The following is a 15727-nucleotide window of genomic DNA, read 5'->3' as shown; positions in this document are numbered from 1 at the left end:
AAAATTACTGTTCTTTCATAGCTACTTGATCAGTAACCTGGAATTTCCCATCAGGTTGATAGCTTGAAATTCCTTACCTAACACCCCTATAGGAGTATCATGTTGATATGGACTGTAGTGGTTCCAACAGAAAGCCCATCACTAACATCTCAGGGCAACTAAGGTTGGATAATAAATGTGGCCTTGTCAGGATCATCCACATCTCAAGAATAAATACTTAAATAAAAAACTGGTGTTGCCTCTACAATTTTGCAATCTAAAGAGGCACAAACATGGAATGTTGGAGGAGTCAGGAACCAGGGCAGCACGAAGCCAGTACATATTCTCCAATAAACAAAATGAAAAGATGATATAAACTAAAATGAGGAATTATTTACCTGGAAATACAACTAATATCAAATTGTGAAGCTCATGATCATGGCATCCTATTTTGCATTTTAGTATGTTCAGCTTTCGTCACGTTTCACAGGAACCTTGCAGTTATGCTGAAGTAATTAAAGGAATTAGTGCTATTCCAATTTTCATCTGTGACTCAAATACCCAGTCTTCCACTAACACAGCAATCTAATGTTATAGAAGATACAGCACCAGTGAAGCATGAAAATGTGAGAGGTGCAAATGATTTTCTTAAGTGATTAACAGCTGGTATCTCAGAAGACAGTCCCAAATGTGCAAAAATAGCATCACACAATAAAAAGCAGCATGTCTGCATAGGAACAAAACTTAAAATGCTTCAGTAACAATTATATCAATTATATATTAGGGTTCCTATAACAATGGATGCAGAAGAGGGCACTAAAAATACATCTTCCCCTCAGCAGGAAGACTGCTGTACACACACGATCAGTACTTCCCAGGACAGATAAAGAAGCAAAGATCTTAAATCATCACTTCTTCCTGCAGATTAACACTTCAAAATAGAATACAAGGTAGACTGAACTCAGATAATCTAGGATACAGTGTGAAAACATGAGCAAGATAAATTATACAAATATTCCATTTCACAACATTTCGGGAACTCAAAGGGATAACAAACTCTACTTCATTGCAAGCCTAGAATTCACTCCAAACAGCTGTTGAAAGCAGTAATGAGGATTTTGGGAGAGACCGGGGCAATGTTACTGAGTGGATGGCTGTTTCAGAGAGCCAGCAAAGCCACAAATATGTTAGAATGCCCTCCTTCTCTGCTGTAAAATACTTCTATGATTCTGTGCAGCCGAGAAGGTTAAGGGATAATTTAATAAAGCTTTTTACAACTATGAAGGTTTTGATAGGGGTGAATAGGGCAAGACTCTGGTTGTGACAAGGGTTCATTAATTTAAAATGATCACTAAAGAGTGGGCAGAGAGATTAGAAGAAATTCATATTTGCAAAGAGGTGTTAGAGCGTGGAATGCTTTGCCATATGAAATAATTCAAAAACCATTAACATTTTGAAGAGTAAATGAACATTTGAAATAGAAGATTTTGGGCTGGACTTTGTTCCCAGCCTGACTTTGGGTTTTGTGGCAGGAGGAGCCGGAGAAATGGAGGGGCAGTGGCCCACCAAGGAGCCCGATGCCAGGATTACCGGGGCCTGAAATTCCCGGCGGCAGGGATTGTTTCATGGCAGCCTCTCCACTGCTCTGCGACAGACCCTGGTTTAAATATTTACATTACATGTTTGCATTAATTAAAATCTAATCCTCAGTGATCCTACCTTCAGTTCCCCATCCTCAGAGCGACTTGCGGCACTCATGCATCTTCACTTGCCTGTCCAGGGAAAGCTGGCAGCACCGAGGTGGGGAAAGAGTGAACTCTGCACTTTTTATATAGAGAAGGGGTAAACTCTGAACTTTGTTGAATTGTCGGCAGGACTGGCAGCCTTTTAAAAATGGTGCCAGCACCTGCTTCTGCATTGGTGACGCCATGAATGGCATCATCAATGCTGCCTGCACCACATGATTGGGATGAGCGTTGTGGCCAATGTGAATATGTAAAGTGGCCGCACGCCACAGAATCGCAATGGCATGGGTCCCATGGTGGATTGCCGCCATTTTCTGTGCCCACCACTGCTCCCAGCAGCGGGACTACAAGATCCAGCCCATGGAGAGACAACAGGGCTGAGGGATTGTCTTTGGATTGCTCCAGTTAAGAACCAGCACAAATGGAATCTGTCTCCTTCTTGTGCTGTAAATTTCTACTTTCCTGTCATTTGAAGATGCTGAAAATATATAGCACAGTCAGTTTCTGAATGTGGAACATCAGTTAATGTTCCCATTACTAGTTACATTTGTTCCAGCTTTTCACACAAAACATTCCAAGGTGTTTTACAGAGGAAGGGGTGTAGTAGAGAAGTTAGGGATGCAATGTATGGTTCTAGGAGGTACGTTTTGAGGAGCATTTTGAGGTGGGAAAAGATTTCAAGTTGAAGGAGGTGAAGAAGAATAGTAGCACAGAGTATCATACGGTGAGGTGGATGTAGGTTCTGCCACAAATGTTGCAGTCAGTTTGTATAGATACACAGCAGACAAGAGTCTGAAGACGGTACAGCGCATAACTGATATGGGATTGCAGGTAATTCAGAAATAGGGCGGAGGAAGGTCTTGGAGAGATTTGAAGATGAGGAGAAGAATTTTCGGAGCTGATAAGCTGGGGGACAAGGAGCCAACAGAAGTCAGCAAGATCAGGAGTAATAGCTGTGCAGGATGAAGGATAGGATCCAGCTCGCAGAGTTCTGGGTGAGCTGGAACTTGCGTAAGATAGAACAGTGGACCAAGAAAGAGAGTGTTGGACAAATATCAAAAAGCAGAGGTGGATCCAGATTTCCATGCAAATAGGGATGAGGTAGATGCACTGGCAAGCAATGTTCTGATAACAAAAGTAAGCAGTCATGATGGAACAGATGTGCAGTTTGAAGCTCAGCTCAAGGTTGAACAGAATTTAAGGTTGTACACCTTCAGATTGATCATTCACGGGACAGGAAGTTGGAATCAGCACCAAAGGTTTGTATTTTCTGATCTACTGTGCATCCCCCAACCCACTCCACCACTGACTCTGTATAGGATGGCTCAGTGGAACTGAAGAAAATCCTGATTCATCAGCACTTGATATCAAAGAGGTAGCAGACGGCAAGACAAAAATCTTGGAATAGTGGGCGGTGATGGAGCAGTACAGATGGATGTCATCGGCTAGCCTTTGTAGGATCAATTTCTCTCAGGACATTTTCCTCATTTCACTTGCTTTGCATTGAACACCTCCGCATCCTGCTTGCATCTTGCTTGGTCTCCCTCCCACAAATGGACTATCAACACAAGCTCCACATATATGCACTTTCCTTTCCAGTAGCCACAATTTAGATTTAACCCAGTAGGTGGTGAATGTGTAGAGTGCACGCCCCATGAATTTAAATGGAAGGTAAAATTGGGTGGATGGTAACACAAGCAGCCAACCTTATCCTGCCCATTTATACTACAGAGGTGGATTAAGCTAAACTTACCACCTATGGAAAAATTAAGGGAGAACTGGATAGATTTGGGATAGTGGGTAATTAAGATATTTATTTGGATATTCATTAAAGTATGTTGCATAGATATTAAAAGATATTTATTGGGAACGGAAAGATAGGTTGCTTCTTCGCGCACACCATCTGAGCCTTATCTAAGAGTCCCGAATTGTTACTCTGGAGAAAAGATTCCACATAGATAATAATAGATATGAAGATCATTAAGAGAATAGATAACCTGAAATCCACACACATTTTCCACTCTTCTTTCCTACCTTTCAAAGTATTTCAGACATAGAAAAATCAATAGGTCTATGCCAATACTAAATCATGAAATCTATAGCACACACACACTAAGAATGCCAATGAAGCCTGGGCCCTCAGAACATAAGGTGAGAACCCGATCAACTTTAATGAGCATTGGCAGCAGAGGGTTTGCCTTCATATATGGCAGGCATCAACCTTTGTAGCCATTGGTTTGCTAACAGATCCCACAGCTAATCCAGAGTCAGTACATATAAAAGTCTGGTCAAAAGTTCACTGTTTTGACAGTGCTTGAAATTTCTCTAATTAGTGGAAAATGGTAGGACTGAACCACACCTACTGCAAGTCTTGAGGATGCCACATACTGCATACTCATGCAATGACCAACTCATTCATATATGTGTATGCTGCTCTCGAAGCAGGAGTTGTAAAGACAATTCCTAAATCAGTGTCGCCTTGGGTGTCTTGGTCATGCCTTATGTCAAAAGATGATGCCAAGTAAGCCAAATGTTCAAAGTTTTCTTTTCCAGGAACCAAATGTAGTGGCCTCAGCTTGAAGGCGGCTTCCAACAGACTGCCAACAGAAAGAATAGCAGAGGACAGCAGCAATTGTTCCCTCACCATATGGCAGGTCATAACTGAATGGAAAAAACTGAATGAATAAAAAAGCTAATCACTCCCCATATTTAATTTATGCTAAATTAAAGAAAAATCATAATTGTATTGCAACTTGAGAATTTTTTTCAATTTTCTGTGAATATGATGAAACTGGTGATGTGAAAGGACTACTTGAAAGATTTTTTTTTTTCCAGAAAGATACAGGAGTATTGCCTGATTTGACATACATCCAGAAAATGAAAAGAACGGATTCAAACTATTTGAAAAAAATCTGACCTGGTTTCAAAATTTCAGCATGGTGCTTGTTCTGTGTAATTTGTATTTACAGGCCATCTAAAGCGTAAAGGTGACATTATTTGTGCGTTGGTTGGGGGTCGGGGGGTGGTGGGGGGGCGGGGGGGAGGAAAGAGTGCAGAAATTTACTGCAAGGCACTGATATGATGGGTTTCCACCTTGTGGACAATGCATCTTATCGTCTCTCATGACAGTTATAGAAACTACAATATATTGCTATAAAAAGGAGTTTCTGCCATTTTTAGGGGAATAAAGTAAGATACACTTCGTATGTCTCTTTATTTGGATTCCTCTGGAGCTTAATTTCATTAGGTATTCATTTAGGTATTTCATTGGTACGTCATCTTTCTTCAGGAAAATGAAGTTACATTTACAGATTTTGTTTTTAGATGATTCCATAAAAATTTCCAAATTTCGTAACATCAAAATATAGAACACAGTTAAACACAATTGAGAACATTGAATAAATTGAAGAATTGACTCACTAAAATATCACTTTAAATTTTAGCTTAAAAGACTTAAAAGTATAGTTCAGTATAAAGAATAAAAATTGACTATAACAATTAACACATGATATGATCATTGCGTACCATGATGGTAAATTAGTGCCTGGAAGTTACAAAACTGGCTGCGTGCACTGCAAGGAATAGATTTTCTTGGTCAACTCATTACAATCACAACAAAACGGATTAGCTGCAGTCTGGTAAACAATACCATATGTATTGAAATAAAATGCACTGAGCTCTGGCTTCTCAAACTTCACAATAATGTTAAGTGAGCAAAGAACAAGCAGCTTGCTGGTTGCACCAAACCTGTTCATTGCAACTGGAGGTTGAACAAGTTGTGCAACTCTCCTTTCACATCATAGCCAACAGGAAAAGTACAATACTTTTTCGGTACACTGAAATTCAGCTAATCGCATTCAAGTTCTTTTGCACTGATAAGAACTAATCTGGTGTGGTTATGTCTTAAACCAGGACTTTTCAGCTTATTCCTGTCACAACAAACAGCAAGATAGTAACAGACTTCAGGAGCTCAGACTGGTGAAACGGGAAGACACATAGCAGAGGCAATATAAACTAAATGGTATAACTTTAAAAGGGGTGCAGGAACAGAGAGACCTGAGGGTGTATGCACACAAGTGTTAGAAGGTGGCACAAGTTGAGAAGGGTGTTAAAAAGACATACGGGATACTTGGCTTAATCAATAGAGACATAAACTACAAAACTAAGGAAGTTACACTAAACCTCGACTTAACACTGGGTTGGGCCCCAGCTGGGGCATGGTGTACATTTCTGGGCACCAGACCATAGGAAGGACGTCAAGGCCTTAGAGAGGATGCAAAGGAGATTAACTAGAATGGTACCAGGGATGAAAGATTTCAGTTATGTGGAGAGTCCAGAGTTGTTCTCCTTGGAGAAAGAAAATTAAGATAAGATTTCATAGAGATGTTCAAAATCTTGAAGGGTTTCAACAGAGTAAATAAGGAGAAACTATTTCCAGTGGCTGAAGGGTCAGTAATCAGAGGACACAGATGTAAGCTAATTGACAAAAGAACCAGAGGCAAGATGAGTTTTTTTTTTTAAATGCAGCAAGTTATGATCTGGAATGCGCTGCCTGAAAAGGTGGTGCAAGCAGATTCAATAACAACTTTCATAAGGGAATGGATAAATATTTGAAATGGAAAAAAATGCTGGACTATGGGGAAGGTCCGAGGGAATGAGACTAATAAGATAGCTTATTCAAAGAGCCAGCACAGGCATGATGAGCTGAATGTCCTTTGTTCAAAAAGGGAGGGAGACAGAAAGCAAGAAACTACAGGCTTAACATCTGTCACAGGGAAAATGTTAGAAGCTATCATTAAAGACACTATAGCAGGGCACTTAGAAAAATTCAAAGTAATCAGGCAGAGTCAACATGATTTTGTGAAAAGAAAATCATGTCTAATCAATTTATTGGAGCTCTTTGAAGTAACATTCGCTGTGGATAAAGGGGAACTGGTGGATGCACTGTACTTAGATTCACAGAAGGCATTTGATAAGGTGCCACATCAAAGATTATTGTGGAAAATAAAAGCTTATGGCGTAGGGGGGAACATTTTGGCACAGACAGAAGATTGGTTAGCTATCAGGAAACAGAGAGTAGGCATAAATGGGTCATTTTCTGGATGGCAAAATGTAATGAGTGATGTGCCACAGGGATCAGAGCTGGGCCTCAACTTTTTACAACTTATACTAATGATTTGGATGAAGGAACCAAAGGTACAGTTGCTAAATTTGCTGATGACACAAAGATAGGTAGGAAAGTAAGTTGTGAAGAGGACATAAGGAGGCTACAAAGGGATATAGATAGGTTAAGTGAGTGGGCAAAGATATGACAAATGGAATATAATGTGGGAAAATGTGAAATTGACCATTTTAGCAGGAAGCATAAAAAAGATTATCTAAATGGTGAGAGATTGCAGAGCTGTAAGATGCAGAGAGATCTGGGTGTCTTAGTGCATGAAATCACAAAATATTAGTATGCAGATACAGCAAGTAATTAGGAAAGCTAATCGAATGATACCATTTATTGAGAGGGGAATTGAATGCAAAAGTAGTGAGGTTATGCTTCAGTTGTACAGGGCATTAGTGAGAACACTTATGGAGTAATGTACTGGTCTCCTTATCTAAGGAAGGATGCAACTGCATTGGAAGCAGGTCAGAGAAGGTTTACTAGACTAATACCTGGAATGGGTGGGTTGTCTTATGAAGAAAGATTGGATAGGCTAGGCTTGTATCTGCTGGAGTTTAGAAGAGTATGAGGCGACTTGATTGAAACATATAAGATCCTGAGGGGTCTTGACAGGGTGGACGTGGAAAGGATGTTTCCTCTTGTGGCAGAATCAAGAAATAGAGGTCGCTGTTTAAAAGATGAGGGGTCACCATTTAAGACAGAAATAAAGGGAAATTTTTTCTCTGAGGGCCATGAATCTTTGGAACTCTCTTCCTGAAAAGGCAGTGGAAGCAGAGTCTTTGAATATTTTTAAGGCAGAGGTAGATAGATTCTTGTTAAGAAAGGGGTGAAAGGTTATCAGGGGGAGGTGGGAATGTGGAGTTGAGGTTACAATCAGATCAGCCATGATCTTGCTGAATGGCAGAGCAGGCTCGAGGGGCTGAGTGGCCTACTCCTGCTCCTAATTTGTATGCATGTGTGTTCATATGTCCTCCTTCTGTACTCTAAAATCCATGATTCCGTGAGAAAAAATTCAGTTTCAAATTAAACATTATAAATCCTGAATTGTGTAGACTGGAAACAAATTTAAATATTCAGATTTTAAAGTAACTTTAATTTTATGTGCATAAAAGGATGACAGTAGAGTAGGAGCACTATTCGAGAACTCTACTTCTATAACAAGGACCAATAAAAAACTCATCACCAGAATGTTCATCGTTATAAAGATTACATCATCAGCGTAGGGTTTTTTGTTTCAAGTTATTCAAAGCAACGTTATGCCCTTTCCAAAAAAAAAGCAGAGACATCATCATTGCTAAGCGCACAACGCTGTGACTGGATTCCTTCTCTTCTGAGAACAAATGTCAGCTTTCTAAATCGTTGCCATGGAATCCTTTGTGTTTCTGCTGCTTTATATTGTCAACAGCAAATACACCACGTTACCATTTCATGGAGGTTAAACTCAAACACTAAGTAAATCACTTGTTTCTAATTATTGAACTATAACAGATACCCAAATGTGCCAATTGCTGGATACTGAATTTAAAGCAAGAAAGCAGACCAGTACTTAGGTCAGCATTTACTTGTTAATTACACACTAGAACAAACTCCCAGCCATTTTCTAACACTGTGTAATAGAGAGTTTTGCTTTCATTCCTCCCTTCCCACCCAGTGCTGATCTTGTTTGTTCTTCAACACAAAATGTCTCCTTTTAACAAGTATATGTATTCTGCTCATAAAGAAGTATTACAGAAAACAGTATCAGTGATCAAGTTTTTTGGTGAATTTTTAGGCTTAAGAATATATTTCTCTCTGGTGATTTTCTGCTTAGGTAACCAGTGTTAGCATCAAGCACTCCGAAGCAAAGTATAGTATAGCAAACTGAAAAATAAAGACCCCTTCTATTCTGTGCAAAAGCGAACCTTAACTCTAACATGAGGAGAGCATCATCTTTTGCAGCAGAGGGTTTTTTGCCTCTAATACTGATCTAGCACAGGTTTGTGGGGTGGACCTATCCCGACTGCTAACTGGGTTGATACTGCCCCAAACCAGTTCAAACAAATGCCTTACACAGCAGGGAATCTTCCACCCCATCGGTCTAGTTCTGGGTTCAATATTACCTAATTCCACCTGTCTGAGAGATTATCATCTTAAAAATTGTATTTTACTATTTAAAGCTACTGCGTAGGAACCTACTTATATAGGAGGTGTACTTGTTCCAAGTACAATCATTTGATGAAGCAATTGAGTGGAATTATTGGTTTATAGCATTCTGCTCTGGAACTCGACATAGACTCAATGGGCCAAATGGCCTCTTTCTGTGCCATAAATGACGATGACTCTAAATCTGAAAGTTGGTGGTTACATCTCCTTGTGAGGGGAGCACCATTGCTGTCACTGCAAAATGAACTTGGTTTGTCTCTTATAGTTTTTATGCAGGTTTGTATGAGGACCTTGGAAATCTCACAGTTCAGCTTATTGAATATAACCCTTGCAGGAATGCTCCCAATAGTATGGGCATTCAGTACATCATGTGACGTATTCCTAACCCATAGAAAAGAAAAATCTTTACTGTGTGACCCAAAACACATTGAAAATTTTCCACTCACCAGCATTTGAACTTGTCAGATTGTACCGTGCATTTAGCTTCTTGATAATATTTTCATGTATTTGGTACCATTCACTTTCAGTATTGCACCTAGAATGAAATGAAATGCATAGTTTCAAAAGTGAAACTAAAAAATGGTGTGCATAAATATCAAAGATTATATAAAACTATTGGGTACAAGCTCGTTAAAGTCATAATCCTGAAGGAGCGGATGGTGCCTTTCACTGTCATTTGCAGGGATGGTGGGAGGACACCTCATTAACTTGGGGGAGGAGGGCACAAGTGTCAATGCTAGAGCTGCATCTGAAGTGCCGCTCACCCCAGGCAGCTGGAAATCTCAACCTTGTTTCGCCCTTGGGGCCATTTGTAGGGGTGGTGTCCAGGCTCCCCACTCCCTCGCTCAAAATTCATCCAATTGGCTACCTAAGTATGGGTGTCCACTGACTTGATTTTTATCCTTTAAAGCAACTAGGTCTATGCCATTTTTATGGGGGGATTCTGTCAATCTCCCACCAGAATCAGAGAGGGAGATCAGCGAACTCCCGAATAATTTCAAGCCCGCTATGTGTAAATACAACAGAATATTTGGAATCCTTTTCTGTTAAATGTATTTATCTGTAACAATAAATTACTGACCAGTTTAATAAGTATAACACTATAATTACAGCTTCAAATCGGATGAAGTATAATCAGACCAAAATAACGTGACCCAATAATGTGCTTTAGTATGACATTTGGGATATTAACCAAAGCAGTTCTACCAAAGCCCCTACAGTTGGCACAATTGGTTTACATTATAAGTAAACCAGTTGCCTCCCTCGTATCATCACTGAGAATAAAGTATTTTGTACTTAATTTTCTTAGTTCTGATTAAATAGCCTAAAATTCTTCAGGCGTTCCACTGGTTTTACGCTCTGCCTCTGGTTAAAGATAAATAATAAACTTCCCTATACTGGGCAGTTCACTAAATAGTTCTACTGAAAGAATCAATCAGTCTGACTGCCCCATCTCAATTCTTGGATATATTCACAATTTTTATTGAAAAAGTAAATTCAACCCCCACCCCCAGTCTATTCAGATATTCCACATCATTTACAATTTATTTTAAAAAATTATTTAATTTGCAAATTAAAGGTGACCTTTTTGTTATAGAAAAATACCAATGAGAATTAAGAAGTTGAAAAACACTGAGCACCCTTTACTTCTCTTCCCTTTCTGTTTAATGGAGTTTACCCACTGAACAAGAAGTAATGGGGATAATTAAGGCCACAAGGCGCCTTGAAATACTGAGCTGCAATTCCTGGAAAATAACTCTAACTCTTCTAATTCAATTTTGACAGTCTTTCCTTATTAGTTTTACCATCCTGAGTCCTGTTGCTGTCTGAAGGCAATTACTTTTAGGACCTTTTCCTCTTTTTATGCATTAGGACAGTGAAAGCATAGCAATAGCCTATCCACTGGGCATTCCCCATTCTTATGGATTACCTGGAGAAGCAAAGGGACTATGGCTGGAAACTGAACTGATCTCGCTACTAGCCACCAAGAGAGAGTGTAGAGGAAACAAATCTCATTTGAGGGACTGTTGGAAAATCTGTGCTTGCATAGACTGCACTTCAACAAGAACACAATCGGCCACCTTTGTGAAATACTCCATGAAATCCCTGAAGCTGCAGTCAACCTTCCACAGTACCTCTTCAGCGGCAATGAAAGTGACAACAATTTCTACAACTCCGATTCATATCAGTCCTAACATCAGCCAAGGTGCTGTGAGGACCTGTATTCAACAGGTGACAGATATCTTCATCCACAGGGCATCTGACTTGATTAATTACCATATGGCCCTTACACAGCAAAGGGACAGATCCATCAATTTTCACAGGCTTCCTGGATTCCCCAGGGTGTAGAGTTGTTCTTGATGGAACCGATGTGCTGTTGAAGGCTCCATTTGAGGAATTTGCCACGATCAAGAAAAAGTGTTACCACTCACTAAATGTGCTACTTGGCGATGCCCAGCTTTAGATCGTGCATGCTAACTCAGAGGACTGGGAAAGCACTCTCAATGCCTTTGTCCTTCACCACCCGTGACTTTTGCAGCAGGAAGGGACAAGGAGTTGGATGTATCCTGAAGGTCAGGGCTTACCCACTGTAGTCCTGGCTGATGACACCATTTTGCATCACCAATAACATAGCAAAGAAAAGGTACAATCATACACACATGGAGACCCAGCAAGAGGTGAAGACCATTAGAGTGCACAAAGCATGCTTCCCGTGCCTGGTCAGGTTTGGCTGTCCCAAAATAAGCCCCTGATAAGGTAACAAAGATTATAGTGGTTTACTGCACACTACAAAATTTCACTCTGCAAGAAGGTTTCACCCTTGTCTTGGCAGACAAGATGCCAATGGAACTGGATGTTTCTGTTACAGCCAGGTGAAGAGGGGGGTCTCAGGCTCCCCTCTCACCCCTTCCTCTTATTTGACCGCAGCAGGGTTTATTCCTTTTAAACAGTGGTTGTGCTTACCACATCTGATTGTTTTACTCTTTTCCTTTAATGTGATTACAAAAGAATTAATTGGACAGATTTTCTCAAGTTTAAACAAGAAAATAAGTTTATTATATTTAAACACTCTAACCCCAATCTAAAAAATACTAAAAAGAAATACGCAGCACATTCACACACACATTCGCACGAGAATCTCACACACACACACAAAATAGATTACAGAGGGAAAAATAGACTCGGTGGTTGGATTAAAATCCAGAATAAATGGAACTTAAAATAAACATTCTATGAAGTGCATGATCCGGTAGTCCTAGGCTAAAGCTGTATTCTTGAAGTCCTCGTTGGTCAAAGTGCACTTTGTGGTTCGCTTGCTTTGCTCAGGGTTTTCTTGAAGGCAGAATTGTAGTTGGCTCTCTTCCCCTGCTCACTGGCTGTAGCAGGCTTGGAGGATCCACAGTCACAGATGCTTTTCAAGCTTGATGTTTTAAATCAATCATTTAGATTGTTCTGAGTCCATTGTTCTGAGTCCATACTGCTCATACTTATGTCTCCGGGTGGAACTTCTGAATATGGAAAGGTGTTTCAGACCTTTTACAAACATTCACTCCCTTCACCACCGACACACACTGCTGCCACTGTGCACCATATAGAAGATGCACTGCAGCAATGCACCAAGGCTCCTTAGACAGCACCTTGCAAACCCACGACGTCTACCAACTAGAAGAACAAGGGCAGCAAATGCATGGGAACACCACCACCCCCTCCAAGTCACACACCATCCTGACTTGGAACTATATCGCCGTGCCTTCACTGTCGCTAGGTCAAATTCCTGGAACTCCCTTCCTAACAGCACTGTGGGTATACCTACCCCAAATGGACTGCAGCAGTTCAAGAAGGCAGCTCACCACCACCTTCTCAAGGGCAATTAGGGATGGGCAATAAATGCTGGCCTGGTCAGCGACGCCCACATCCCATGAAAGAAAAAAAAAAGATGCAAATTACGGTGGCCATCTTGACTGCTAGTTTTTTTTTAAATGTTACTGTAGGATTATTTTCCATTAAAAGTCTGATGTAATAGTTTGCAATCAATGAAATTAATATTTCTCATTTGGCATATGGGGTTTCCTTGACAATCCCAACATCATAAACCTGGGCCCATGGATAGTGGCCTCCCAAAGGAAAGCACTGTGGCATTGGCCACAGCAGCAGAAAGGTGTTGGATCAGGAATTCCACAACAGTTGGCGTAAAAGCAGATGAGAACAAAAATGTAGTCAACTCTCATCAGGATAACTCAACAAGAGACAATCACTGAAAGCAGTGCTGTTTTAATATCTGCAGACACAAATGGAGAGGTCCACGCCCCTCCACTTACAGCAGCATTGTTGATTGGCGATACATGAGGCACAACGAGGACGCTGGCCAGGAACTAAATGGCAACAGTGGCAACATTGTATAGAGGTAGTCAATCACAAAGTAGTGGATAGTTTTATAACCAGTGCATTTCTTTTGCAACAGCACTTGAGATAAAAATCTTAACAGTAGTAAACAAATATCCTATAATAAACGTGTCTATATCAGTGCCTGCAAGCTAATCAGCAGTGTGATGAGGTAGTCAATTCAATAGTGTAAAGCATTGATAGCTGTGCAAAATATTTCCTGTAACACTTTAAATGTAAATTTCTTCAACATTAATAAACAATTTTTGAAAGATAAAAACAGGTCAAGTAATTATTTTTTAAAATGAGCAACAATTTTAAAGATCAAACTATTTACAATCGATGCTGCATCTAAGGTGCGCCTGAGGAAATGCTGAGGGTGAGAATGAGCAGGAGGAGATGGACTCTAGATGCAGGAAGGCACCCTCCTCCCTCGTACACCTGCACCTACCATCCTGTGTGTGCACGAGCCTTTGTGCCATGTAAACAGTCTCTGAAACCCACATGTTGGTCAGGATCGGGAAGTGGCCTGATCCCAATACTGCTGAGTCGACATGGTGAACAGGTATAATCGCACAATTGACAGCTGCCTCCTGTGATGGAGAAGCTGTCGGCTGCACCATTGGAGAGTGGTCCTCAGCAGCCAGGTAGTGCAAGGCTCGTGTATCTAAAGGGACATGGACCTGGGAACTATTTGTTGCCTTCCTGCTCACCAGCAGCATGTCCGTCGGGCACCCCAAATGTCTGGGTAGTGTTGCAATGGAGGACAGCAGCATCAGCTGCAGGCCAACTGTTGACATCTCCATCAATCAGCTGATGTCCCAAACAACCTTCCAGAATCATAGAATGATGTAGCACAGAAGATCATATGACTCAATGTGCCTGTGCCAGCTCTTTGGTAGAGTTATCCAATCCACAGCTCCAGTGACCCGGGTTCAACTCCAGGTACTGCCTGTGTGGAGTTTGCAAGTTCTCCCTGTGACCGCGTGGGTTTCCGCCGGGTGCTCTGGTTTCCTCCCACAGCCAAAGACTTGCAGGTTGATAGGTAAATTGGCCATTGTAAATTGTCCCTAGTGTAGGTAGGTGGTAGGAGAATGGTGGGGATGTGGTAGGGAATATGGAATTAATGTAGGATTAGTATAAATGGGTGGTTGATGGTCGGCACAGACTCGGTGGGCCGAAGGGCCTGTTGCAGTGCTGTATCTCTCTGTGACTCTATGACTCTAGTTCCATTCTCTTGCTCTTTCCCCGGAGCAATGCAAGTTTTTCCGTTGAGTATTTATCCAATTCTCTTTTGAAAGTTAATATTGAATCTGTTTCCACCACCCCTTCAGGCAAAGTGTTTCAGATCATAACGTTCTGCATAAAAGCATTTCTCCTCAACTGGGTTTTTTTGCCAATTACCTTAAATCTATATCCTCTGGTTACCAACCTTCCTGCCAATTGAAACGGTCTATTATCCATCAAACCCCCTCAGTCTTGAACACCTTTATCGAATCTCCCCTTAACCTTCCCTGCTCTAAGAACAACAATTTCAGCTTCTCCAGTCTCTCCACTTAACTGAAGTCCTTTATTCCTGAAGTAATTTTGGTACATCTCCTCTGCACCCTCTCCAAGGCCTGGCAGAGGGTCTCCAACTCTCCATAGATCGATGGATCTCATACCTGGCAGACCTGTGATAATAATGCATTATCCTCCTTCCCAATTGCAGACCCCCCGAGATCCCACTTCCAGTCCTCCACACACTGGGCCCAGCATCAATCCTCACAGGGAGCCAGAACGCATTTCCCTGCCCCAATGCTCCCAAATAGGTTGCGCCTCTCCTGTCCCTTGTCGTGGTGTTTGGAACAACATGCCTGAGACAGAAGGAGGCAGCTGTTTCTGGTGCAGAATGGGAGGGGTTGGAGGTGAGGAAGCAGCAGTTATTGGGGTGTGAGGTGTACGTAGGTGGCCATGGTCAGACGTCTCCCCACAGCAGACCATAGAATCCCTGCACTGGCAAGGCTGGATCCTCATGATGAATGCGCTCTCTGAAAAAGGAGATTCCACTTTGTGCATGCTCCCACAGGCTATTTGTCAATTCACCCTGCGGGAGAACAGAGAAAATGTTAGGTGGGTTGCTTTGTGTGAGCTGCAGGTGTTGAATTGACTGTTCTTTTCAGGCACTGGAATCTTGTCTTCAGTAGACATTATGGGCTGAATTTTACCAGACCTCCGATGTCAGGGGTCCCAGAAAATCCTTCCGGGAGAGGCCTGCCATGCTTCCCAATACTGGGAAGGCCCGGCCCCCAGGCCATTTGACAAAACA

At 41.4% G+C, this 15727-nt stretch overlaps 1 protein-coding gene across 4 annotated transcripts in view; it reads right to left on the bottom strand.

Annotated features, from left to right (window-relative positions):
* Positions 1-15727, bottom strand: part of LOC137379568 (dedicator of cytokinesis protein 4-like) — a 545491-nt gene that overhangs the window by 318414 nt on the left and 211350 nt on the right. For all 4 annotated transcript variants that reach the window (XM_068050580.1, XM_068050582.1, XM_068050581.1 and 1 more), the window contains exon 12: positions 9483-9571. In XM_068050580.1, the coding sequence (XP_067906681.1) occupies positions 9483-9571 (89 nt within the window). The remainder of the gene's footprint in view (positions 1-9482; positions 9572-15727) is intronic.

The sequence above is a fragment of the Heterodontus francisci genome, chromosome 18, assembly GCF_036365525.1.
Source record: "Heterodontus francisci isolate sHetFra1 chromosome 18, sHetFra1.hap1, whole genome shotgun sequence".
Lineage (NCBI taxonomy): Eukaryota > Metazoa > Chordata > Chondrichthyes > Heterodontiformes > Heterodontidae > Heterodontus > Heterodontus francisci.
This window is presented reverse-complemented; position numbering and strand designations above follow the sequence as displayed.